The following is a 27,043-nucleotide window of genomic DNA, read 5'->3' as shown; positions in this document are numbered from 1 at the left end:
AATGTAAAACTAAAGTTCTCTCATGTAAACTACCATATAATTCACAATAAAACATTAAAAAAAAAACTATTGTTGTTAAGTGCCACAGAGTCCATTTTGACTCATAGCAACCCCATATAGGGTTTCTGAGGAGTGGCTGGTGTATTTGAACCACCAATCTTGTGTTTAGCAGTCCAGTATTTATCCTACATTGTCACACCATTTAAATAACTACCCCCATCTAACTACAACATAAAATAATTAATAAGCTTTCATTTATCTTTTTGACTATAACCTGGAGTTCTGAAAAGTCTAAAATTTAAATTATATCAACACTTTTGCCTTTAAGAATCTAACATAAAGGGTTTTCATTGTTTGGAATACAAGAGTAATAGATTCTATAATCATATTAGATTTACTATCAACAGATCATTCATACTTGGAAATATGCAAAGCAAACATTAAAAATACAAAGGTAATATCTAATAGACTGTGTTCTAAAATAAATGACTGCAGGTAATAAAAATTCCCACTACAGGACCATAGCAAATGCAGCGATTCCTCTCATTTCTGGTACTATCAGGTGGTCATTAAAGTCACCTTTCTCTAGCCATCACCAGTTTCAGTGCTGTTATTGGTCATTTTAAAGATCAAGGCTGTAAATTTAAGTGTCTCAAGAGATATCTCAGAGAGGCATCAAGATGGCAGTCTAAAGCAGAATGGTTGTGTGGGCCCGTTACAACAAAGATATGGAAAACCAAATGAAACAGATGCAGATGATAGTCCTGGAACTCTGAGCTTCAGATGAAGGGATAGAGAAGTGGACTGATTGTTTCTAGGAGAGAGAGCTGAGCAGACATAGCCAAAAAAAGGAGACATTGTTGACCTGTGCCCACCAACCGCATGGGTGTAGCCATCTTGAGTTTTGTGTGTGGCTTCAGAGACAAAACAACATATTGGCATTGCAGAAACATACCTATGGTTTGCAGAGATTAAGGTGTGATTTTTTTTTTCTTCTTCTTGCTCTTCTCACTCCACTGGTAACCAAAGCACAGCTGACCCCCACCTATGTACATCCCCACGGAAACTTCTACTCTGCCAGTGGTTGGAGCTGCATGGAGGAGACTGCAACCATATTGACAGAGCTAAATTATAACTGTACCCTATAAGACCCCAGCCAAGACTAGTTTCTGTATACTGGATTAATGATAATAACCAGCATCAGCTAAATCCATCCTGACCTGAACTGCACAAACAGTGCACAAGCTCATTTCCAGATCATACCCACAGGCAGATGGTGAGTTCCTAAGAATGTAGCAATATGCAATCATCAACTTAATTCAAATACAACACCACAATGTCTCAAAAGCAGCAGACAATTTCTTTTCACACAAAGAAACAGACAGTGACTCAACTAAGTGACCAAGAAATAGAGATAGAAAATACTTTTGAGGAAAAAGGCATTGGAACTACCTGAAAAAAGAATTCAAGAGAATGCTATTTAGGGGCCTCCATGATTGATAGAAAGGTCAAGGAAAACAAGAAATAATTTAGGAAAGCACTACAGGAACAATCAAACAAAATAGATAAAGGATTAGAGACAATACAATACTTGAAAATAGAATCCCATAAGCTTAATACTAAGATTTCAGAAATGGATAATACATTGAAAGGACAAAGGAGTATATTTGAATTAATTAATGAGTTTGAAGATAAATCTCTCAATATTAGCTAAAATCAACAATCAGAAGAGGAATAACTTATGGATGATTAGAATTCCAGAATGGGAAGAAGCAATAAGAATAGTCAAACAGCTGTTTGAAGAAAACTTCCCTAACAACATGAAAGAAGAGAAGATAAACATTCAACAAGTTGAATGGACTGCAAACAGAATGGACCCCAAAAGATAAACACTAAGACATATCATAATCAAATCTCTGAAATCAAAGATAAGGAAAGAATCCTGAGAACAGCTCAGGAAAAACTAAAAGTTACCTACCAAGGTGAACCAATAAGATTAAGCTCTGATTTCTCAGCAGAAACCATGCAAGCAAGAAAGCAATGGGGAGACATATACAAAATCTGGGGGGGAAAAAATTGCCAACCAAGAATCATATACCCAGCAAAACCATCCCTCAAATATGATGGAGAAATTAGAACATTTCTAGATAAACAAAAATTAAAGGAATTTGTAAAAACCAGACTGACTTTACAAAAAATACTAAAGGGAGTCCTTTGGATTGAGAACAAACAACTGGAGATTGACATAGATGGCAACACCACCCAGAATTCAATACAGATTCAGAAGTATCCAAAGTAACCTACAAGACGGAAAATAGGGAATCAGAGAATCAATTTATAATCAAGACAACTACAAAGAAAAAGAGAGGAAAGTATAGTTGCAGAATTTCAAATGGTAAGAAAGTCAAGTAGATTTCAAAATAAAGCACTTTTAAATTGGGGGAGAAATTAATAAATTACAGGATTGCCTCAAAGAAAATTAAAACATTTTCATATCAAATAAAAAATGGGAAAACCATGACATTTTTGTAAATGTTAAAACAACAACAGTGAAGACATTTAAAAGAAAACACACAAACAAAATGACCTCACCACAGAAAAATATGTGGATCAAAGAAAGCAGTAGTACTACACAAAGAAACAAACAGCAAAATGACTGCAATCAAGTCATATTTATTAATAATTACACTAAATGTCAATGGATTAAATGCACCAGTCAAGAGAAGTAGCAGAATGACTATAAAAACAAGATCCTTCAATATGTTGTTTACAAGAGACATACTTCATACACAAGGACAAAAGTAGATTAAATATCAAATGATGGGAAAAATATATCAAGCTAATAGCAATAAAAAACAAGCAGGAGAGACAATTTATGATAAAATAAACTTCAAAGCAAAAACCATCATAAGAGGCAAACAAGGACATTGTCTCGTGATTAAACAGTAAATTGAACAATAGGACATAATTATAATAGATCTCTTTGCTCCCAATGAAAAAGCCTCAACATACATAAATGAAAATTTGTTAGCTATTAGCAAACATTTTAAGGCAATGAATGAGTTGCTCAGCCTGGGGGTTCAGGATCATAGTCTAATGGGACACCATGGTCAACTGGCATAACATACATAGTCCACAAAGACAATGTTCTACATCTTACTTTGGTGAGTAGTGTCTGGGATCTTAAAAACTCATGAGCAGCTGCCTAAGGTGTAGTCATTAGTCTCGCCATGTGCAGAAGAAGGAAGAGTGATGAGAATTGAAGAGGCTTGTAATCATTTAGTCCAACAGACTAATGGAACATGTGAACAGCAGTCTCTATGACTCTGAGACCAGAAGAACTAGATGGTGCCCACTGTAAACTAACAATTGTTCTGAAAGGAATCACATTAGAAGGTCCTGGATAAAGTGGCAAAATATGTGAACAAAATTCAAAATTATTAAATGAACAAACAGAAACCCCAGGCTTATTGTTCAGAAAGAGACTGGAGGTACCTGAGACTATGGCCCTTGACCACTCTTCAGGTCTGGGAAGAAACTTACCCTTTTGACCCAATTTTCAGACAAGCACTAGATAGGTATATAGGGAACCAAACAATACTTACTAGTAAGGTACACTCACGATGAATGATCGAATGGTCAATCATTCAAAATCAAAAGAGCAACGTTTACTTAAGGATAAAGTAGAGCAGGGATGGGAAGGTGGGTGGAATGGAAATAGGAACCACAGGGAGGAAGCAAGATAACTTGTTTCCCTGAGATGAAACAAAGTATATGATTTATTGGATATAAAACTGATGATCTTGTCTGTAAACCTTCTTTCAACACTCAATTCAAAGTGAAAAAAAAAAACAAGAAAGAGAGAGAGAGATAATTTCTTACATTGTCCAACAGGACTTTGTTATTAAATTAGATACTATGCCAAATAAAATATTCCATGCTATCTAGGACTTTTCATCAAGAATTCACAATTTTATACACAGGAATAATCATATTAATTTATAAAACTCAAAATAATAGATTATAATTCTGTTGGAGTAAACTGGAAATAATCACATTTTTTATTGTCTAGGCCTATTACCCACCACTTCTTTGTCAGTTAGCCTTTCTGTGATATCTTACATGTTGCTATGATGTTGAAAGCTATGCTATCTGTATTTCTAATAAAATCAGAGTCACCCATGCTGGAGAGGTTTCAATGGCGCTTCCAGTCTAAGACAAACTAGGAATAGGATTTGGTGATCTATTTGAAAAACAAACTGACCAATGAAACTTTATAAATAACTGTGGAACATTGTTTCATATGCTGTCAGAAGATGAGCCCCTCATATTGGAAGACACTCAAAATGTAACTAGGGAAGGGCTACCTCCTCAAAATAGAGCCAAGCTTAATGGCATATATAGAGTAAAGCTTTGGGGACTGTCATTTTCTATAATGACATAACTCAGAATGAGAAGAAACAACTGTAAACACCCATTAATAATTGGAACATGGAGCATATCAAGTATGAAATGAGGAAAATTGCTAGTCATAAAAAATGGAATGGAAGCTTGAAGAAAGGTCACCTAGACATTGAGAGTTTAGATGAACTGGTATTGGTCATTTTAATTTGAATAATCAAATAATGTATTATTCTTAGGGGTATTGGTATTGTCATGAGGGGTTGTTGTTAAGTGCCTTTGAGTCAGTTCCAACCCATAGTGACCCTGTACAGGGTTTCCGAGGGTGTAAATCCTTGCTGGAGTAGAAAGCCTCATCTTTCTCCCGCGGAGCGGCTGGTAGTTTCGAACCGCTGACCTTAAGGTTCGCAGCCCGATTCGTAACCACTACGCTACCAGAGCTCCTTGTCATGAGGGGTATTGGTCTATAATTTTGTTTTTTTAGTACTATTTTTGCCTGACTTTGGGTTCAGGATTATACTTGCTTTAGGAAATGAATTCAGTAGTATTCCATCCTTTTCTATGCTCTGGAATAGTTTGAGTAGAGTTGATGTTAGCTCTTCTCTGATCTCTGAACATTCTCCAGCCAAACTGTCTGGACCAGGGCTTTTTTGTTGTTGTTGCAAGTTAAAATAATAATAATAATAATAATGACAGTTCAATTTCTTCTTTCTGTTCATTGGAAGGTGTACAGCCTTGCAAAGTCTATACAGAGTCGCTATGGCTCAGGATTGACTCAATAGCAGTATATTTGGTTTTTTTTTTTTATCCAGTAATTTTTAAGCAGACCATTATTTAGTTTCCATACATCTCGTTTCTTACCCCTGATCTTTATATTATTGATTTATAATATTATAGCATTATGATCCAAGAAGAAGCATTTTGGCTTTTAAAAATTTATTGAGGCTTGCAAGGCGCTCTGGTAGTATAGTGGTTATGAGTCAGGCTGCTAACCTCAAGGTCAGCAGTTCGAAACTACCAGGTGTTCTGCAGGAGAAACATGAGGTTTTCTGCTCCCATAAAGATTTACAGCATCAGAAATCCTATATAGGGTTGCTATGAGTCAGAAGTAACTCCATGGCACACCACCACCACCACTGAGGCTTGCATTGTAGCCTAATACAATGTCTATTCTGGAGAATATCCATGCGCACTGGAAAAAAATGTGTATTGCATTTTTGTTGGGTAGAGTGTTCAGTATATGTCTATAAGGTCAAGTTGGTTGATTGTGCTGTGGAGATCTTTTGTATCTTTGTTGAACTTCTTTCTAGTTGCCTTGTCCTTCATTGAGAGTGGTACGTTAAAGTCTCCTACTTTATTATTGTGGAGTTGTCTATTTCCCTTTACTGTGAAGAGACTAGTATATTTGTATTTGCATTTTGGGGCTTTTTTTGTTGAGTGTTAAGTACTTATTATGGTTATGTCCTCTTGCTGGATTGACCCTTCAATCTTTATTATTCCTTATTCCTTATGCCCTTTCTTATTCCTTATACTGGTTTTTGCCTTGAAATCTATTTTATCAGAAATTAATCTTGCCACACCTTCTGTTTTTTGGTTGAATTAACTTGATAGCTGTTTTTTTTATTTTTTTATTTCTAATTTATTTTTAATGCCAGGCAATAAAAATTTCTGCCCAGACTAACTAAGTAGGGGAGGGGAGTACCTGCCAACAGCCTTTCTCCTCCACATGGACCCTCAACCCAAACAACTAGGGCTCTACTACCAAGTTGCTTTGTCCCCTTTCACTGTCCCTCCCATCTTGTTCTGCGGTTGATTCTTGCCATTAGTATTCTTGCAACTTTACTGCACTTTTTTCTCCCAGATCAAATTCATAATCTATTCACCTTGCTTCATTCCTGTCCACACTGTCTCTGTCCCAATAGGGATTCCATGAAGTTGGTTTCTCCTCAACCTTGTATGTTGCCTCTGTGTTTCAAAATGGCGTCATGCAATGCCAGACCCTGCTTCATCTCTCTCAGTAACTGTTTTTTGCTCTCTCTCCTTTTCCAGTTGGTGTTTAATCCAGTTATTTATCATCTCATTTGATGGTCAGAGTTCCAGAATGATCATATGTATGTGTTTCACTGGGGTTTTTGAATCTCTGTTGTATAGGGGTTGGATGGAGTGTGTCACCAGGGTACCAGCTTGTCTCTAACCCCTGGAATAGTAGTTTTCTTACTATTGTCATAAATGTGAAATGTCAGATAACAAGATTTGTTATTGTTGTTGTTAGGTGCCATCGAGTCGGCACCAACTCATAGCAACCCTATGCACAGCAGAACGAAACAATGTCCGATCCTGGGCCAACCTCACTACTGTTGCCACACTTGAGTCCATCGATGCTGCCAATCCATCTCGTTGGGGATCTTCCTCTTTTTCTCTGACCCTCCATCTTACCAAGCATGATATCCATCTCTAGATACTGTACCCTCCTGACAGTATGTCCAAAGTATGAGATGAAATTTGGCCATCTTGGCCTCTAAGGAGCACTCTGGCTACACTTCTTCCAAAACAGATCTATTGGTTCTTTTGGCAGCCCATGGCACTTTAAGTATTCGCTTCCAACACCATAATTCAAAGGCATCAATTCTTTTATGATCTTCCTTATTCACTGTCCAGCTTTCACATCCACATGAGGTTATTGAAAATACCATGGCTTGGGTCAGGCGCACCTTAGTCCTCAAGCTGACATCTTTGCTCTTCAACACTTTAAAAAGTTCCTGTGCAGCAGATTTGCCTAATGCAATACATCGTTTGATCTCTTGACTGCTGCTTCCATGAGTGTTGATAGTTGATCCAAGAAGAATGAAGTCCTTGACAACTTCAGTCTTTTCTTCGATGATAAGAATGTTGTTTATTGGTCCAGTAGTGAGGATTTTTGTTTTCTTGACATTGAGATGTAATCCATATTGAAGGCTGTAATCTAAGGTGTAATCTTATGGACCAAACATGAATTGATTCTTTTGAATAAACTTGGCCAAGTTAAGAAGCATAATTATTTTGAAATAGATTAAAGCAGAACTGGAACTTTAAAAAAAATTTAAAAACCTTTTAAAGGTTACCTAGTCTACTTTTAAGAAAACTGTAGAAACAGTAATTGTTACAGGCAATTACTTCAATCCAGGCAATGAAACAAACCAATTTTCTCTGGAGTTCTGCTTTAGTGTCTGAAAGGCACTGCTTGAAGTTTCCAATTCCCACTTTGACTTGATGGAATTAATTAGGGCAGATTGTAGTCATAGGTTGTTCTTCCCTATATTGTTTTATAAACTCCTTGTAAAACTCCAGAAGAGGTGTTTTGTTTTGCTTTTAAACAATACTTAGAATATTCTTCAGCTTGTTCTTGTTAAGTGCTGTTGAGTCACTTCTGACCAATAGCAACCCTGTTTAGGGTTTCCAAGGAGCAGCTGGTAGGCTTGAACTGTTGACCTTGTGGTTAGCAGTTAAGTGCTTATCCAGGACACCATCCCACTAAGTCAGTCTAAAGGATATACCCAGGCTGTTTCTTTCACAGTGCTATGAAGTACTTAGGGTTATTTAATTAGTTTTAGTTGTTGGTGTCCAGTTTTTAGTAGCAATTCCTGGAAGACAGACACACTTGTACTTTTTAACCAAGTTTGTGATGATGACTTTCATTAAAATATAGTCTATAATGGTTTGAAGATGGAGATTGCTAGAAAGTTGATTTCTATTCCTGTAGCTCTTTTATCAAGCAAGGTTGTCAGCAAAAGAAGTCCTTCCTAAGTCAATAAATAAATTTTATAAAACCAAATTTTTGTTATTAAAACTTTTTATTCCACATTTGTATATTTCTTCAAGCTCCTTCACCAACCTATGACTGACCACTATGTTGGTTTGGGTACTTCCTTTTCCTCTAGAAATCATAGTTATAATCACTAAGAACTAGTCTCTGTTCTCTGTTCCTTTTCTTTTAGGAACTAAAAATTTTAAATTGTACATTTAAATCTTTAATTTATCTGGAGTTTCTTTTGGTGGTTAGTGTATTTCAGGAATCTAATGTTATTTTTCTTTTTAAATGGTCAGTTAGTTGTCCCAATGTCATTTATTGAATAATTCATCCTTTTGCCCATTGATAAGAATTGTGACTTTAATCATATATTAAATTCTTTATACTTGAATCTGTTTCTGGATTTCCTGTTCATAATATTTATATGACACTTCACATCATAGGAAAGTAAGATTAAAAACTTTTTTTTTTTTTATTAATCTAGTGTGGGAAAACAAAAAAACTAGTGGGAAATTTGGAATATTTGTTTAGTTACATGTGCTATAATAAGAATACTTACTCTCTTTCAGAAATCCTGTAATGTGGAGAGCTGTGATTGGAACTAATAATATTCATGTGAACCACTCAGACACTAGGAAGATAAAAATTAACTCAATCATAATCCATCCAGGCTTCAATCTGGAATCTTATGTAAATGATATTGCGCTTTTTCATTTAAAAAAAGCAGTAAAGTATAATGACTATATTCAGCCTATTTGTCTACCCTTTGATGTTTTCCAAAACCTGAACAAAAGCACAAAATGTTTCATAAGTGGCTGGGGAAGAACACAGGAAGAAGGTAAATATAGTTTGAATTTCACTGATAATATGTTTTTCAGCTTGTTGGCAGAGAAGGGTCAACCCTTTGAGATATTTATCACCTATGTCATGCTAGAAATATCATATGCTTGAAAATTAGGTCTTTATAAACCCAGCAGAAAGATTCTTGTTTTGTCTGTTGTTTTCTTCTTCTTCTTCTTTATGGGATAAAGAAAATTCTTTTCCAATGTAGAAATACTTTCTGTGATTATACTTGCAAAGATATTTGAGCCTTTACGCATTCTCAAAGAAAATAATGGTTCCCAGTGTGTCTGTAGTTTCAGAGGCTGACAGATGATAAAGACAACTCTGTGGCAGAATTGTCTGTCTTGAATAATGAGCTTGGTTGTAAGGAATCAAATTTCATTTTCTTTTTATTTAATGCCTTGTTTAGTATCTATCAAGTGGATAGATTGCCATATGCTTTCATTGTTGTTGTTGTTAAGTGCCGTCGAGTCACTTCTGACTCATAGCAACCCTATATGGAGTTTTTGAGGAGTGACTGGTGAGCTTGAATCACTAACCTTTCGATTCAAATTGACCTTGTAGTCCAGCGCATTAACCCACAGTGCCACACCAGAACTCCAGCGCACATAGGAGCACTAAATAAATGTTGGTTGACTGAACCAATGAGAGGAATAGAAAACATACTGTCTGCCTTTGATAATAACAATAGGTACCATTTAGGGGCATCTACAATGTTTCAGGCAATCTTTTGATGTGGAACTGTAGGATAAACACTGGAGTTGGTTTGAACCTCAAGGTCAGAGATTCAAAAGCACCAGCCAGTCCTCAGGAACCCTATACAAGGTTGCTATGAGTCGGAATCCACTTGACGGCATTAACAACAACAAGGCAATGTTTGAAATATAGTAATTTATCCTCCCAATTCTGATAAGGAACTAATGTTATAATTCCCACTGAACAGATCAAGAGTTGAATATCTTAGAAGTAAAGAAGCTGCAGCTCAAGTCCAGAACTTTATGATTCTGAAGCCTGAATATTTTATTACTACATTAAATTGTTCTTGAGGAAATTATAGTCCAGTTAGCAATATTTGAAAAACAAAAACAAAAACAAAAACAACTCACACCCATTGCCATCAAACCAATTCCAACTTAGAGCAACCTTTTGGCACAGAGTAGAACCACCCCATACGGTTTCCTAGGCTATAAATCTATATGAAAGTGGACTGCCACATCTTTTTCCAGTGGAGCAGCTGGTGGATCAAACCACCAACTTTCTGTTAGCAGCAGAGCTCTCTAACCACTTCACCACCAAGGTTCCTTTCATAGGCCCCAGCCATTTAAATATGTGTGGGTTATTTAGATAAGATGGAGATAAATGTATAAAAGACCTATCAATTATTTTTTTCTCTCCATAAATACTCTCCAAGGGATAAGGAAAACAATATGGTTTAGAGAAAAAAACTAAGAGCTTAAGAATTACACACCTTGGTTGATGGATGATGGTTGATGGAAGGGATTGTAACCACGGCAAGGAAACAATATACGATGGTATCAATGTGAAGCTCATGTCCTACCATGTAAACTATCACATAATTCACAATAAAGCATTAAAAAAAAAAAAAAAGAAAGAAAAGAATTGCACACTTGGTAAGCTGTTTGCCTGGGAGCCATCAAGGCAAGTGGTCAGGACCCCTCAGAGCAAACCCCTTCCAAGACTGAGACTTAAGGGGGACTACATGAGCAGGCATGTGGTCTGACTCATGACCACATTGGTCACTAATAAGGGAAGAGGGAGAAAAACAGCAATGAAGTTGCGAGCTAAGCCTGACCACATTCAATAGACCCCTGTGGACTTGGGTGGAGACCTGGATGGCCAGCCGTATGGCAAGACCTTGGCCCAGAGGCAGTGACATGGCCACAGAGGAATAGAGTGGAGAGTGAAGCGTCTAGCTAATATGAAGTGAGGGGAGATGCACAAGAACACCCAGACTTTCAGATAGTACCCACTTGACCTGGCTTTGATGGCTGGATGATCAGAACTCGACTAGAAGAAGAAAGAAGGGGGGTTGGGAAGAGTAACCTGCCGCAATTTGATGAGCTTTACCTATACTTATGGATGAAGTAGCTCAAAAAAGGGAACAAATCTTTACAGCAAGGATCACTCCCACTCCCTCAGTACACACTGTTGACAGGGATGGGCAACATAGACATTGGCTACCCAAAATGGGGGGGCCTATAAAGGCAAGAAGTGACTGGCTTACAAGCTTTCAAGAGGGAGCCTAGTTCCAGACAGGAAGGGGGAAGGTAAAATTACCACTGAATGATTTCCAATCCGTTGGGACTGGACTGGCGAAAGGAAATGGGGATAAGACTCTTGTGGTACAATAGTGAATAATTGCCATCAGGACTGACTATGAGGCTAGGAAATATAGAGGTAGATGTTTTTGACAAAAAGAGGGGAGTGATTGATTTTGCAGCCCAGGAGCAGAGGTCCCTGGGACTATCAAGTGAGAAGAATGGAGAGCGGGGGCCCTACCCAGAGAGGCAGTGGCGCCATGGAGTCAAAGATGATGACTTGGACAGATGGAGCAGCTGGGGACACAGGACTCAGGAAGGGAGAAGGGCTGTGTGCTGGTGGCTAAAGGGGGGTGCGGGGGGGGCGGGCCTGTGTGGTGTGCCCTTTGGGGTTATTTGATGATGCATGGAGGGGATTGTAATCATTGCAATGAAACGAAATATGATACGATGAGTATAAGGCTGATGTTCTCCCATGTAAACCTCACAATAAAAAAAAAAGAATTACACACTTGGATCTGAACCCCAGTCCTGTCATGTACTGGTTGAATGATCCTGGGCACGTTACTGAATGTTTAACAATAATTAGAACACTGATGATAAGGAATAAACTGTCACTTAATCAGGTTAGCTACTTAAAATACAAAACAGGTTAGTGCCTTTGTTTTAATGCCAATTGTATTAATACTAAACAATGCAATGAGAAATACCATGTTATGGGTGGGTAAACTGAAGCTTATATACAGTAGATAATTTGTCCAAAGTTACACAGCTAACTAGGTGATGGAGTCAGAATTCAAACCCAGGTCTACCAGCCTCAAACCTCATGCATTTCTCCTACAGCATATTATATTGTCTCTCACAATGTCATATAATTTCACCATCTGTAAAATGAGATTAATATGTTTTGATGTATCAAATGGACTCTCCAGCAACATGGTAGATTACATGCAAACAACAACCTTCTTACTGAAAATTATTAAAGAGATAGAATACATGGGTCAAGGACAAAGTGTGAGGATGGGAATTTAGAAAGGTAATCGAAACACTGAAGATGGCTATCACATTGAGGGCATTTGCCAAAAAGGTCAAAAGTGAGTTTTTTTTTGTGTGTATTGTTTCATGAACCTTAGTGGGAGTGGGGGTTTGAGGAACAAAACTTGCCCATGTGTGGGTGGAGCTTGCTATCCATAAAGCTGGAGCTTTATGGATTTATTCTTTTTTTTTTTAATGTTTCATTGTGAATTATATGATAGTTTACATGTTTACATGAGAGAACTTTAGTTTTACATTCTATGGATTTATTCTTAATGTAAGAATGACTAAGACACATGATGCAGCATGAATTCTTATGGATATGTGTCTCTCTCTATAAACTATCAGAGTTCTGGTGTGGCGCTGTAGGCAAGGAGAAATGAGAAGTATAGGAAACATGAGACAAAAAGAAGTACAAATTAAGACAATAGAAACAAACCCAAATATATTCTTATAGCCAAATAGTTGTATCCACCATCCATATGTCAGTGTGTTGTACTGCGGTGGCTTGTGTGTTGCTGTGATGCTGGAAGCTATGCCACCCGTATTTTAGAATACCAGCAGGGTCAGCCATGATGGACAGGTTTCAGCTGAACTTTCAGATTATGACAGATTAGGAAGAAGGAAAGGCAGACTACTTCTGAGTGTTTAGCCATTTAAAACCTAATAAATAGCAGGAGAATACAAGAATATTGAATACTGAAACATTATGACTAGCACCAGAATATTGTCAGATATAGTGCCGGAGGATGCGTCCCTCAGGTTGGAAGGTATTCAAAATATACTGCAGAAGAGCTGCCCCCTCCAAGTAGAGTTGACCATGATAACAAAAATGGAATAAAACTTTTGGGACCTTTATTTGCTGGTGGGGCACCACTCAAAATAAACAGAAACATCTGTGGATAATTGGAACATGGAGTGTAAGAAATATAAATCTAGGAAAAATGAAAGTTGTCCAAAATTAAATGGAACACATAAAGATTACTATCTTGGGCATTAGTGAGCTGAAAAGAACTAGCATTGGCCATTTTGAATCTGACAATCATGTGGTTTATTCTACCAGGAATGACAAATTGAAGGAATTGACAAATTACTATACCAGGAATGACAAATGTGAATAGCATCACATTCATTATCAAAAAGAACATATTAAGAACTGTCTTGAAGTACAATGCATTCTATGATAGAATAATATCCATATGCCTACCAGGAAGATCAGTTAATACTACTATTATTCAAATTTGTGACCCAACTACTAAAGCCAGTGATGATGAAATTGAAGAATTTTACCAACTTCTTCAGTCTGAAATTGATCAAACATGCAATCAAAATGTTTTGAAAATTGCTGGCAATTGAAATGCAAAGGTTGGAAGAAGGAGCAGTAGTTGAAAAGTATTCTGAGTTTCTAGGTCAATCAGTATCACTAGGCAATGGAATTCTGTGAATGGAATTAATCCTGTCATCTGCCCTCCGGAAGCCAGGAAAGACAGTGTCTATTATTAGAAAAGTTGGGGAAAGGTGCAGGGCACACAAAGCGCTCAGCTGTCACATGTGTGATCTGCAACTCTGAGACAGGCTGATGGGAACAGATATAGCAGTTATAGTAGCTTTTCTGTAGATTCATTTCCAAAAAATCTGTCCATTAATAGTTCTTGAGATGCTGTTCTGCATTGTCTTAGCTTTTCTTTGGCAAAAAAGTACTTTATGTTTAGGAATTGGCAGAGAAGTCAGCGGGTACGTGATTAAAAAAAAACAAAAACAAATTTATTTATGTTTCATGTTAACTTTCCTTCATATCTTAATATTGTTATCAAATTTAATAAAAAGTTATCAAAATTTACAATAGAAGACTGGTATCAGCACTTAGCCTGTGACAATATTTATATAACTTTTTTCTGTAAAAACTACTATTGTGAGATCCTCAAAAAATACATGAAAGCAAAGATAACAAAAATCACCTGAAAAGTTTACTATGTAGATACAAGCTATCATTTATATTTTTACGAACATTCTCGAGAATTTTTCGAGACACACAATTATATATATATAATTTTACCGAATTGCTGAATTAGTCACTCTGGAAACACCAAAAATCACTGTCAAAATGCCTACTCTCAAAAATAACTTATTGGTATCTTTTTGTTGATAGGTAATGGTACAAATATCTTACAGGAAGCAGAAGTGCATTATATTTCTCGAAGCATTTGTAATTCTGAGACAAGTTATGGGGGAATAATTCCTAACACTTCGTTTTGTGCAGGTGATGAAGATGGAGTTTTTGATTCTTGCAGGGTAAGACCCAATAATTTTCCTAAAAATATTTTCAAAGGTCAGAAGAAAACTTGAGCAAGGCCTTTAGTCATTTTTTAAAAATAAACTCGTCTGGTCTAAAAATGTGAAAATCTTTTTTTCTTCCTGTTTTCATTCTTTTTCTTCCAAAAATCCATATCTTCTTTCTTTTCTGACTCCTTGATTTCTACAGTTAGAGTCAAACCTTAGACAAAATTTGCCTTGAATCTTTCTCTCTCTCTTTAAAAAAATATTTTATTATATTTTAGTTAAAAGTGTACACAGCAAATTATGTTCCCATTCAACAATTAATACACAAATTATTCTGTGACATTGGTTGCAATCCCCAAAAAGTATCAATATTCTGACCATTTCTACTCTGACTGCCCTGTTTCCATCCATCCAGTTTCCCTGCCCCTCTTCGCTTTCTCAACTTTGCTTTGTGTCAATGTTTTGATTATTTCCTCTCATATAGTTGATTTAAAGGAGCACATTCCTCTTGGGTGATATTGTTCCTTTTATAGGGCAATCTATTATTTGGCTGAAAGGTGACCTCTGAGAGTTGCTTCAGTTCTAAGCTAAAATGGTATATTTTAGGACAATAGTCTTGGGGATTCTTCAAGTCTCCATCAGTCTAGTAAGTCTGATCTTTTTGCTTTCTTCTGACACTTTTTTTTTGTAGCAACATATATACAACAAAACATTTGCCATTTCACCCATTTTTGCATGTACAATCCAACCATATCCAACATACTCTCCATGGTGCACAATAATCACCACTATCCATTTCCAATTCTCTTGTTTTTTTAACTCTCTCTCCTTTCTTTTTTCTTTTTTTTACCTTGTTTCACCCCGATCTTTTTTTTTTTTTTTTATAAATATGAGTTTTGTTCTACATTTTCCTCCCATTCTAACCAGGGCCATCTATCGTGTCCCTGACAAGAGTGGTTGGTAGTGTAGCTGGACACCATTTCTTCTGGTCTCAAACTAGAAAGGACTGTAGTTCTCGTGGGCCATTAGTCTTGTGGACTCATTTCTTTCTTGAGTCTGGGTTGGTTTCCTTCACTGTTCTTTGCTCCAGATGGGAAGAAGAGATCAATAGCTGTGGCTTAGATGCCTTCTCACAAGTTCTTAATCTTTTTTTTTTAGTTATTGTTTAAGTGTCAAGTTGGTCCCAACTCATAGTGACCCTGAATAGTCTCCAAGGAACAGCTAATGAGTTTGAGCCTCTGATCTTGTGGTCCAATTTTAACATCTAGTAGCAGTATCCTCTTAGTGTCCTGGTGTGGCGCTGTGGGTTAATGCACCAGACTGCAAAGCCATTTGAACTGCAAGGCCAGCAGTTCAAGCTCACCAACTGCTTTTCGGAAACCCTATACAGGGTCACTATGGGTCAGAACCGACTCAACAGCACATAACAACAATAGCAGCATCCTCTTAGAGAGAAAATTATTGTTGTTCTAACCACCTTGATGTCTTTTTTTATTTTTATTGTAATTTGGGTGAAAGTTTGCCGAGTAAATGGGATTTCCATCCAACAATTCCTATGCATTTTGTTTTGTGACATTGATTTCAATGCCCTCAATGTAATAGCACTCTTCCTTCTTCCTTCCTGTGTTTATTGTTTCGCTTCATCTTTCTTTCCTTTCCTTTCCTTTCTTTCTTTACCCCTTCCTGCCTTCTGAGTTTTATCCCTGGGCAAAAATTGCCCTTTTGATCATTATGGTTGATTGTTCTAATGAGTGTCTATCTCTCTTGTGTTATTGTTCAACTTATAGACCTATCATTTGGTTGAAAGTTAAGCCACAGGAGTAAGTTCAACTCCAGACCTTAAATGGTATCTGGGGATCAAAGTCTCAGGGTTCCAGCAATCTCTATCAGCCTGTAAACCTGATCTTTTTTTATGATTTTGAGTTTTGTTTCACAATTATGTCCCATTCTATCCAGAACTTCCTATTGTAATCATTCAGAGTTGTCAGCAGTGGTAGGCAAGCACTGACAAACTTTTAAGACCCCAGAGGCTACTCACCAAACTAGGATGTAGAACATTATCTTTGTGAACTAAGTGATGCCAATTGACTTAGTTGTCCCACAACACTATACTCCTGAATCTTCAAAACTAGTAAATCTGTCCCAGAGGTGTTTGGGTATATCCAGACAGTAGCCCTAACTGCCTTCCATGTGCTATTTATTACATACATAAATATATATGCAACACATACAAACGTATACCCACAAATATACTTATATATCCACTTGCAGGTACTTCCATACCCTTTCCCACACCCATGCTGTTATTGTTAGGTGCCATTGAGTTAGTTCCAACTCATAGTGACCTTATGCACAACAGAAGGAAATATTGCCCAGTCTGGCACCATCCTCATAATTGTTTCGCTTGAGCCTATTGCTGCTGCCACTATGTCAATCTATCTCATTGGAGGTCTTCCTCTTTTTTACTGACCCTCCACTTTGCTAAGTTGGTGTCCTTCTTTAGGGACTGGTCCCTCCTGATAATATGTTCAAAATATGCCAGATGAAGTCTCGCCATTCTGACTTTTAAGGAGTATTCTGGCTGCACTTCCTCCAAGACAAGTCTGTTTGTTCTTCTTACAATACATGGTACTTTAGTAATCTTCTCCAATACCATAATTCAAATGCATAGATTCTTTTAGGGCATTCCTTATTCATTTTCTGACTTTCACATACATATGAGGCTACTGAAAAATACCCTGGCTTGGGTCAGGCACACCTTAGTCCTCAAACTGATCTCTTTGCTTTTGAATATTTTAAAGAAGTCTTGCACAGCATATTTGGAATGGGCACAAATATCAATCTCTTCTATCCCATACCCATATTGCTTACATATTTACCTCCATAACCACTCACATATCTTCCCTGTTATTACGATTGTTGAAAAAGCTGTACAATATAGAACTTACTGTTGTTGTTGCTAAGTGCCCTCAAGTCAGTTCTGACACATAGGGACCCTGTACAGAGTTTCTGAGGATTAGCTAGTGGGTTTGAACTGCCGACCTTGCGATTAGCAGTGCAGTATTTATCCTAATCACCACACCAGGACATGAGCATTTACTGTGTTGTTGTTGTTGTTGTTAAGTAGAGTCGATTCCAACTCATACAGACCCTGTACAGGGTTTCCTAGGAGCAGTTGGTGGGTTTAAACTGCCAACCTTGTGATTCACAGTCCATTGCTTATCCTACAGAGTCACACAGCATTTACTGTAGTATTTCTTTATTTTTGTATATCCCTCGGTGTCTTTATTTACCTTGGTTAAGTTGTGCTGATTTCGCCCATATTGTATATTGCCTTTCCCATGACCAGAGTTAACACATGTCTTGGTGTGGCCCTGTAGGATAAGCACTGGACTGTGAACCACAAGGACTGTACTCCTTAGAAACTGTATATAGGGTTGTGGTATGTGTGCACCAAGTGTATGTATGTCATTAGTACCTTTTTTTTTTTTTTTAAACAACGTGAGATAGTATCTCATTGTAGTTTTGATGTACATCTCTCTATAATTTCAAGAATCTCTTTGTGGGTTTGTTGACCACCAGAATGTTCTCTTAGGTGAAGTGTCTGTTTATATCCTTAGCTCATTTTTCTATATGTTTGTCTGTTTGTTGTTGAGTTGTTGAGTATTTCTTTATACTTTACCTATTAGGTCCTTGTTAGATTTGTCATTACCAAAACTTTTTCCCCTGTCTGTATGTTTTTCTACTGTTTTGTACGTCTTTTGATGAGATTAAGTAGGTCCCAGTTATCCAGTTTACCTTCTGTTACTCATGCATTTTTAGTTGTGTTTGGTAGCGTATTTTTGCCAAAAAATTAGGATGCCTAACTTTGTCCCTGTGTTACCTTCAAAGAATTTTATAGTTTTAGTTTTAAAGTTTAAGTCTGATCCATTTTGAGTTAGTTTTGTGTGTAATAAATACAAGGTACGACTTTTGTTTCATTTTCCTGTAAATGGATATCCAGTTTTGTCAACATGATTTGTTAAGGGACTGTCTATTCCCCACTAAATGGACTCTTTGTTAAAGATCAGCTGTCTGCAGATGAGTGAATTTAGAATTCAATTCTATTCTACTGGCATATGTGTCTCTCATTGAATCAATACCAGGCTGTATGATGCTGGTGGTGGTTGTGTGTCGTGGAGTCATAGAAACCCTGTATAGGGTTTCTCAGGCTGTAGATCGTTACAGGAGCAGAAAACTTCATCTTTCTCCTGCAGAACAGCTGGTAGTTTCTAACTGCTGACCTTGAGGTTGGCAGCCCATCTCGTGACCACTATGTTACCAGAGCTGTATAGTAAGTTCTTATATCAGGAAGTGTGAGATCTCCTACTTTGTTGTTCTTCAGTAATGCTTTAGCTATTTGGAGCCTCTTTTCTTATATAAAGTTGGAGATAGGGTCCTGATGTGGCATTGTAGGATAAGCACTGGATAGCTAACTGCTAGGTCAGTGGTTCAGACATACCTCGGAAACCCTATACAGGGTTGCTGTGAGTTGAAACTGACTTGATAGCAGTTAACAATAGCAAAAGTTGGAGAATAGTTTTTCTATTTCATTAAAGAATGTTGTTATGATTTGGATCAGAATTGCATTATATTTATAGATCACTTTGGCTAGTATCAACATTTAAAGACAACTTTTTATTGTGAATCGAGTGAAGGTTCACAGAGCAAATCATCAGTTTTACATTTAGCAAATCATATACTTTGCTTCATCTCAAAGATTGCAATCCCCTGTAAGTAGCATGAGTTCTCACACTTCCTCCCTGTGATTTTTATTTCCATTCCACTTTCTTTCTCAACCCTTCTGAATTTTGTCTTTAGGTAAGTGCTGAATGGTTGACCATTCTATACTGGCATTGTTGTCCCCAGTATAAAGCTGTCTACTGCTTGGCTGAAAATTGATCTACAAGGGTGAATTCAGTTCCAGATCTAAAGGGTAACCAAAGGTCCTAGTTTCTGGTTCCTCCAGTATCCTTCTGACCAGTAAGCCTGGTCATTTTTATAATTTTGAGTTTTGTTCCACATTTTCTTCCACTTTATCACCCGATACCTTCTAATGTGATCCCTTTCAAAACAGTTGTCAGTGATGGCCACGCACCATCTAGTTCTGATCTCAGGGTCGTGGAGACTGAAGTTCACATGTTCCATTAGTTCTATGGACAAATTGATTCAAAGTGTCTTAAGTTGTCTCCTTTCATTCACACAGGGAGAGACAATAGCTGTACCTTAGATGGCTACTCAGGAGCTTTTAAGATCCCAGTCACTATTCACCAAAGTAGGATGTAAAACAGTGTCTTTAGGGACAATTTCCAATTGACCACGGTGTCACTACAGACTATGGTCCTGAGCCCCCTGGTCCAGCAACTCATTCCCTTAAGGTGTATGGTAAGGTCTAAGAATTTTTCATTATTTTGTTCCCTGTATGCTCTACTACAGAGTCCTGGTGTGGTGCTGTGGGTTAATGTGCTGAACTGCAAAGTTGGTTTGAACCGCAAGGTCAGAGGTTCAAGCTCACCATCTGCTCCTCGGAAACCCTACTCAGGGTCGTTATGGGGTGGAACCTTGTGGTTCAAACCAACCTATGGTTGAGTACTTTATCCAACAGCACCACACCAGCAATATTTTTACTTGGTATCTATCTTCAAGAAATAAGAGCAGATGAATATTAACAATTTTACAATGTTAGGTCTTCCAATCCATGATCATGGAATGTTTTTCCATTTATATAGATCTCTTTTGGTTTCTTGAAGTAGTGCTTTGTAGGTTATCATTTATAAGTCTTTTACACCCCTGGTTAAAATTATTCCTAGGTATTTTATCTTTGGGAGGGGTATTGTAAATAGTTTTTTTTTTTGTTTTAATTTCCTTTTTGGAGTTCTCTTTGTTAATGTAGAGTAATTCAACTGATTTTTGTATGTACCCTTTCTTGCCTTGTTACTCTGGCTAGGGCTTCCAGTACAATATTGAATAAGTGATGATAACAGGCATCTTCGTCTCATTCCCGTTCTCAAGGGGAATACTTTCAATCTCCCTTCATTGAGAGTAATGTTGATTGTTGATTTAGCATATATGACCTTAATTATATTTAGGAATTTCTCTTCTATTTCTATTTTGCTGAGAGTTTTTATCAGTAAAGTCTGTTGGAGTTATCAAATGCCTTTTCTGTGTCAATTGATATGATCTTGTGATTCTTTTCCTTGTTTTATTTATAAGGAGAATCCAACCTGATCATAATTTTTTTGATATGCTATTGTATTCCATTGGCTGGACTTCTGTTGAGAATTTTTGCATGTGTATTCAAGAGGAATATTGGTCTTTAATTTTCTTTTTGTGGGTGGTATAATTTCTACCCACCTACAGCCTAAAGCAGAGTCCCAGTATGGCACTGTGAGTTAATGTGATGGGTTGCAAAGTTGGCTTGAACCAGAAAGTCGGCCATTCAAGCTCACCAGCCACTCCTCAGAAACCCTATTCAGTGTCACTAGGGGTCAAAACCAACTTGATGGCACTTAACAATAACAAGAGCCCAAGGCAACCTCTAATCTCTATGTTGTTGTTGTTGTGTTTCATAGAGTCAGTTGCGACCCTGTACAGGGTTTCCAAGGAGTGGCTGGTGAGTTTTAACCACAAACCTTGCAGTTCAAACCGACCTTAAGGTTGAGTGCTTATCCTGTGGCTCCACACCTGGACTCCAATAGATCTTTCTATATTAGACATTTTATATCCTGGCTTCATAGAATGAATGAGGGAGTATTCCTGCCATTTCTATGTATTGGGATAAGTTAACTAGAATTGGTGTCAACTCTTCACTAAATTTTTGGTGGAATTGTCCAGAGAAGTCATCTGGCCTGGGGCTCTCTTTTGAGCAGCTTTACTGAGATGTAATTCACACACCATACAATTCACCCACTTAAAGTCTATGATTCAGGGATTTTCAGAATATTCAGGGTTGTGCAACCATCACCACAATATAATTCTAGATACATTTTCATTACCTTCCAAAAAAGTAACCCCGTGCCTATAGGCAGTCATTCTCCATTCTCTTCACAACCACCTTTAGCCCAAGACAACCACTAATCACCATGGATCAGTCTATTCTGGCCATCTTATATGAATGGAATGATTCAATCGATGATCTTTTGCAATGGACTTGTTTCACTTAGCATAATGTTTTCACATTTCACCCATATTGTAGCATGTATCAGTATTTCATGCCTTTTTATTGTTGAATAATATACCACTGTGTGAATATATTCATTTTATTCATCCATTTGTCAGTTGATGGACATTTTGATTTCTACTTTTTGGCTAATATGAATAATATTGCTATGAATATTTATGTACAGATTTTTGTGCACACACATATTTTCTTTCTCTTGGAAATTCTATTTAGGAGTAGAATTACTGAGTGATATTTATTTAAACATAACTCTCTCTATGTTTAACATTTTGAAGAACTACCAAGTGGCTGCATGATTATACATCCAACTAGCAATGAAATGGATGAAGTTTCCAGTTTTTCCACATCTTTTTCTTGCCTGTTTTATTGGAGTCCTGGTGTGGCACTGTAAGATAAGCACTGGACTGCTAATCACAAGGTCAGCAGTTCACCAACCGCTCCTCGTAAACCCTATACAGGGTCACTATGAGTTGGAATTGACTTGAAGGCACTTAACAACAATATCTTTTTTACTATAATCATCTTTTGGGGTGTGAAATAGTATATCAATGAAATTTTTATTTGCTTTTTCCTAAAAACTAATGATGTTCAACATCTTTGTATGTGCTTAATTGTTATTGTGTTATTGCCAGGTGCCATCGAGTCAGTTCCAGTTCATAGCACAATAGAACAAAACCCTGCCCAGTCCTGCACCATCCTCAAAATTGGTGTTTCTCCTGAGCCCATTGCTGTCACCACTCATTCTCATTAGAGTCTTCCTCCTTTTTGCTGACCCTCCACTTTACCAAGCATGATGGCCTTCTCTAGGGACTGGTCTCTCCTGATAACACATCTGAAGTGTGAGAGATGAAATCTCGCCTTCCTGTTTTCTAAGGAGCATTCTGGTTGTGCTTCTTCCTGTGGTTAACAGCACAGTATTTTACACACTTCCTAAATTATATTTCTCCTAAATGTTTTTATTTTTACATTAAAAAACATTCATTTATGGTATTCCAGTTCAAAAGTATGCAGATGGGAAGTTTATGTACCAGCCGTATATTTTCTACATGCGCTGGGCCGGACTGAATACTCCTGTTTGAGTTGGAAATTTAAATGAAAAAAATCTATGAATCTTTATAACTTGGAGGTATATTGTAAATGTATATTTCTATAAGTATATTTGATGTAATTAATTTATTCCAACTTTACTGTTGCTTAAACAGTAATGAGTTGTGGAGAATAATAAAAGTAACTAATACTATTTTGGAACTCTTTTGATAGGGTGATAGTGGTGGACCGTTAATGTGCTACTTACCAGAACATGAACGATTTTTTGTAATGGGAATTACCAGTTACGGACATGGCTGTGGTCGAAAAGGTTTTCCTGGTGTCTATAGTGGGCTCTCCTTCCACCAAAAGTGGCTGACAGAGCACATCTATCAGAGAAGTGCTAAAAGCATATTTAATTTAACTATTTTATATGGACAAGTCCTCATTGCCTTATGTTCTGTTGTCTTACTAGCAAGTACATGAAGAAATTCGGAAGATTTTAATAACTTTATTTTGCATTGTGTCTCTTTCTACCATGTGCTACATAATGAAAATAATTTGTTTTAGCAGCTAATTGCCCATTTTAAAGCTCTCATGTGGGTATTATTTTGGGGGTGGTGGTGAATAAAAGGCTTGTGTGCCATATTAGATATGTGATTGTAAATTTGACACAGAATCACATGCTTCCTTGATGCATCTTGATTGTTTTACTTTATAATAATTTTGTATTTGGCATAGTTTATAAGGTTTGTATAGAATATCTAGTTAAATACATATTTTATGTGCATAAATGCCAACTAATAAAGAGTTTATGATTAAAATGAAAGCTGTTCTTTTGTTAAATTAATCAAAACTATTTCAAGTTAGATTTTATTTTACTCAAGAACATTTTTTGGTATACTTTGTTGTTCTTTGGAATTATCATCTTGTTTCCAATCTCAAAAGATATTTGGAAAAATAAATATTTGCCTATTTTTCAAACTCTAGCTAAAGCAACTTATTTAATATATTAATACTTTATTTCCTGTACTAAGAACTATGGTTCAGACACCCAAAATCATTTGATTTTAATCATTTGTTTTGCATTTGTTACATTAGTTGTTGTTGAGTGGGCTCTGACTCTTGGGGACCTTATGTGTAACAGAATGGAATGCTGTTCTATACTATATTCATGATGTATGAGTCCACAGTTGTGACTGTTGTGTCATTGTGCCGCTTGCTTTATTGACCTCTACTTCACCAAGCATGATGTCCTTTTCAAGAAATTGATTTTTTTTGAAGTTCACAGTGCCATCCACACTTCTAAGGAATATTCTGGTTGTACTTCTTCTGAGACTGATTTGTTTGTTCTACTGGCAGCCAATGATATATTCAAGATTCTTCACTAACACCACAATTTCTATGCAATTTTGAATGAAACAAGCATTAAATCAATATAGAGAGCATTTCCATCACCTCAAAAAGTTTCCTAGTGACCCTTCCCAGTAAATCCTACCCCTGGCCCTAGGTAACCACTGATCTACTTCTTATCCTTCTAGAGTATAGCATGCACTTTTTAAGAGTCTGGCTTTGTTAGCTTAATATGTTTCTGAAATGCTTCCATGTTGTTTCACATGTCAGTAGTTAATTCCTTTTAAATGCTGAGTAGTATTCAATTATGTGCATCTATGTGGCGTCAGGATTAGAGGAAGGCTCATTAACAACCTGTGATATGCTTGCTGAAGAGGACTTGAAACATTTGCTTATGAAGATCAGAGAGCACAGCCTTCGATATGGATTACATCTCAATGTCAAGAAAACAAAAATCCTCACCACTGGACCAATAAACAACATTCTTATCAATGGAGAAAAGATTGAAGTTGTCAAGGGCTTCATTCTTCTTGGATCAACTATCAACACTCGCGGAAGCAGCAGTCAAGAGATCAGACGATGTATTGCATTGGGCAAATCTGCTACACAGGAACTTTTTAAAGTATTGAAGGGCAGAGATGTCAGCTTGAGGACTAAGGTGCACCTGACCCAGGCCATGGTGTTTTCAATAGCCTCATATGGATGCGAAAGCTGGACAGTGAATAAAGAGGATCGTAGAAGAATTGATGCCTTTGAGTTGTGGTGTTGGAGGAGAATACTGAAAGTGCCATGGACTGCCAAAAGAACCAATAGATCTGTTTTGGAAGAAGTGCAGCCAGAGTGCTCCTTGGAGGCCAAAATGGCTAAGCTTTGTCTCTCATACTTTGAACATATTATCCGGATGAAACAGTCACTGGAGAAGGATGTCATGCTGGGTAAGGTGGAGGGTCAGAGAAAAAGAGGAAGACCGCTAATGAGATGGATTGGCCAGGTGGCATCATTGATGGACTCAAGTGTGGCAGCGGTAGTGAGGTTGGCCCAGGATCGGACATTGTTTCGTTCTGCTGTGCATGGGGTCGCTATGAATCGGTTCTGACTCGATGGCACCTGACAACAACAACAACAACCACAATTTGTTTATCCATTTATTCATTGATGGACATTAGGGTTGTTTCCAGTTTGGGATTCTTATGAATAAATCTATAAATATGCATAGACATTGTGTGGACATATTTTTCCTTTCTCTTATATAAATACCCAAGAATGGAATTGCCTAGGTCACATGGTAAGTATATGTTTAAATTTATTGGAAACACCCAAACTATTTTCCAAAGTCGTACCATTTGACATTCCCACCAGCAATATAAGGGAGTTCTAAGGAGCCCTGGTAGAGTCCTGGTATGGCGCTGTGGGTTAATGCGCTGGACTGCAAGGTTGTTTTGAACCTCAAGGTCAGCAGTTCAAGCTTTCCAGCTACTCCTTGGAAACCCTACACAGGGTTACCAGGAGTTGGAACTGACTCAACAGCACTTAACAACAAGGAGCCCTGGTAGTGTGGTTACGTGTTGGGCTGCTAACTGAAAGGTCAGTAGCTTGAAGCCACCAAAGACTCCGCAGGAGAAAGATGATGCTTTCTACTCCTGTGAAGATTTACAGCCTCAGAAATTCTATACAGAGTCACTATAAGTCCAATTGTTCTATTGCTATGATAACATTTGGTATGGTGAATGAAGTCAGGTGGAGGGTGAAGGAAGAGGCACTGTGTGGATTGGGATGTGCTTTGGAACCCCTCTGATTGTTCACTCTGAGAGCTTGGGATCTTTAAAACCATTAGTGGAAAATAATAAAAGGATATTCACTACTTAAAGAAAAACAACTTATGGAACTACTGATGTGGTCCAATGTTGCTCCAAAGGAAGTTAAGCAATGCATACCTGGAAAAAAAAAATATTGCTACTAGGTGTCTAGTTCATACATGAAAGGGCTTATTACACACAAAGTGTGTTTAAACATGTCTCTGTGATCGGTGGATGGCTGCAAACAAGTTCTATTAGCAATACCCGTGCCTTAATCTTGTTAGGGTGCCTTCAATAAATAAATAAATAAAATAAAAGGTCCAGTCAAAACAGTTGCTTCTGGGCTTCTGGGGATCTGTTGGGCCAGTTAAATTCAAGGCAGAGAAGTCAGTTCAGAGGTTATGACAATTTTTTAGGGGGGATCCAAAGGGATAATCTAGATAGATTTTCTTGAAGGATACTGGACCAGCACATGGGTTATTAGGCAGAAGTTTTAAGAAAATGAAAAATTGTACTGGCATGAAAAAGGCCAGGAAAATTATGTAGATGACAAACATGCTTAGTTTCTAGGGTGGCAAGGGCTGTCCTATGAGAATTTCATTGGTAAACCTTACCCCATCCACCCTATGGCCCTGCTCTTGCCCTTTCAAACTTCTTTTTGCTTTTAAAATTCAAAGAATATTTAAAAGGAACATGATTTGAGGTCCCCGAGGATGACAAAACTACTGTTTTGACATGGTATAAACTGAAGAGTGTAGAATTCTTTGGGGGAGGGTTAGAGAGTAGGAAACACCACTTTCAGACGTGTATAGAGCTAGATGGAGGATATGTGGAGAAACAATAATTTTATATTTTGACATTTTTGTTTAATAAAGATTTCTATGATTTTGTAGCAATACTTTTTTACTTACCCTTCTGTGTGTCTATTTGTGCATATGTAAAAATTGTGTGTATACAGTTACATATAACTTATATATAAAATGATATTAATGACTGACTTCTCATCAGAAACAATGGAAATTAG

The 27,043-nt window shown here is 37.2% G+C and overlaps 1 protein-coding gene across 1 annotated transcript in view; it reads left to right on the top strand.

The window, feature by feature from the left end:
* Positions 1–23,356, top strand: part of TMPRSS12 (transmembrane (C-terminal) protease, serine 12) — a 42,262-nt gene extending 18,906 nt beyond the window's left edge. Inside the window, exons 3-5 of the mRNA XM_006870137.1 lie at positions 8,758–9,026; positions 14,495–14,637; positions 23,105–23,356. Coding sequence (XP_006870199.1) covers positions 8,758–9,026; positions 14,495–14,637; positions 23,105–23,356 — 664 coding nt within the window. The remainder of the gene's footprint in view (positions 1–8,757; positions 9,027–14,494; positions 14,638–23,104) is intronic.
* Positions 23,357–27,043: the final 3,687 nt, after the last annotated feature.

This window comes from Chrysochloris asiatica, unplaced genomic scaffold (assembly GCF_000296735.1).
Source record: "Chrysochloris asiatica unplaced genomic scaffold, ChrAsi1.0 scaffold00138, whole genome shotgun sequence".
Classification (NCBI taxonomy): Eukaryota; Metazoa; Chordata; class Mammalia; order Afrosoricida; family Chrysochloridae; genus Chrysochloris; species Chrysochloris asiatica.
The sequence above is the reverse complement of the archived record's forward strand: the minus strand, read 5'-3'. Positions and strand labels throughout refer to the sequence as shown.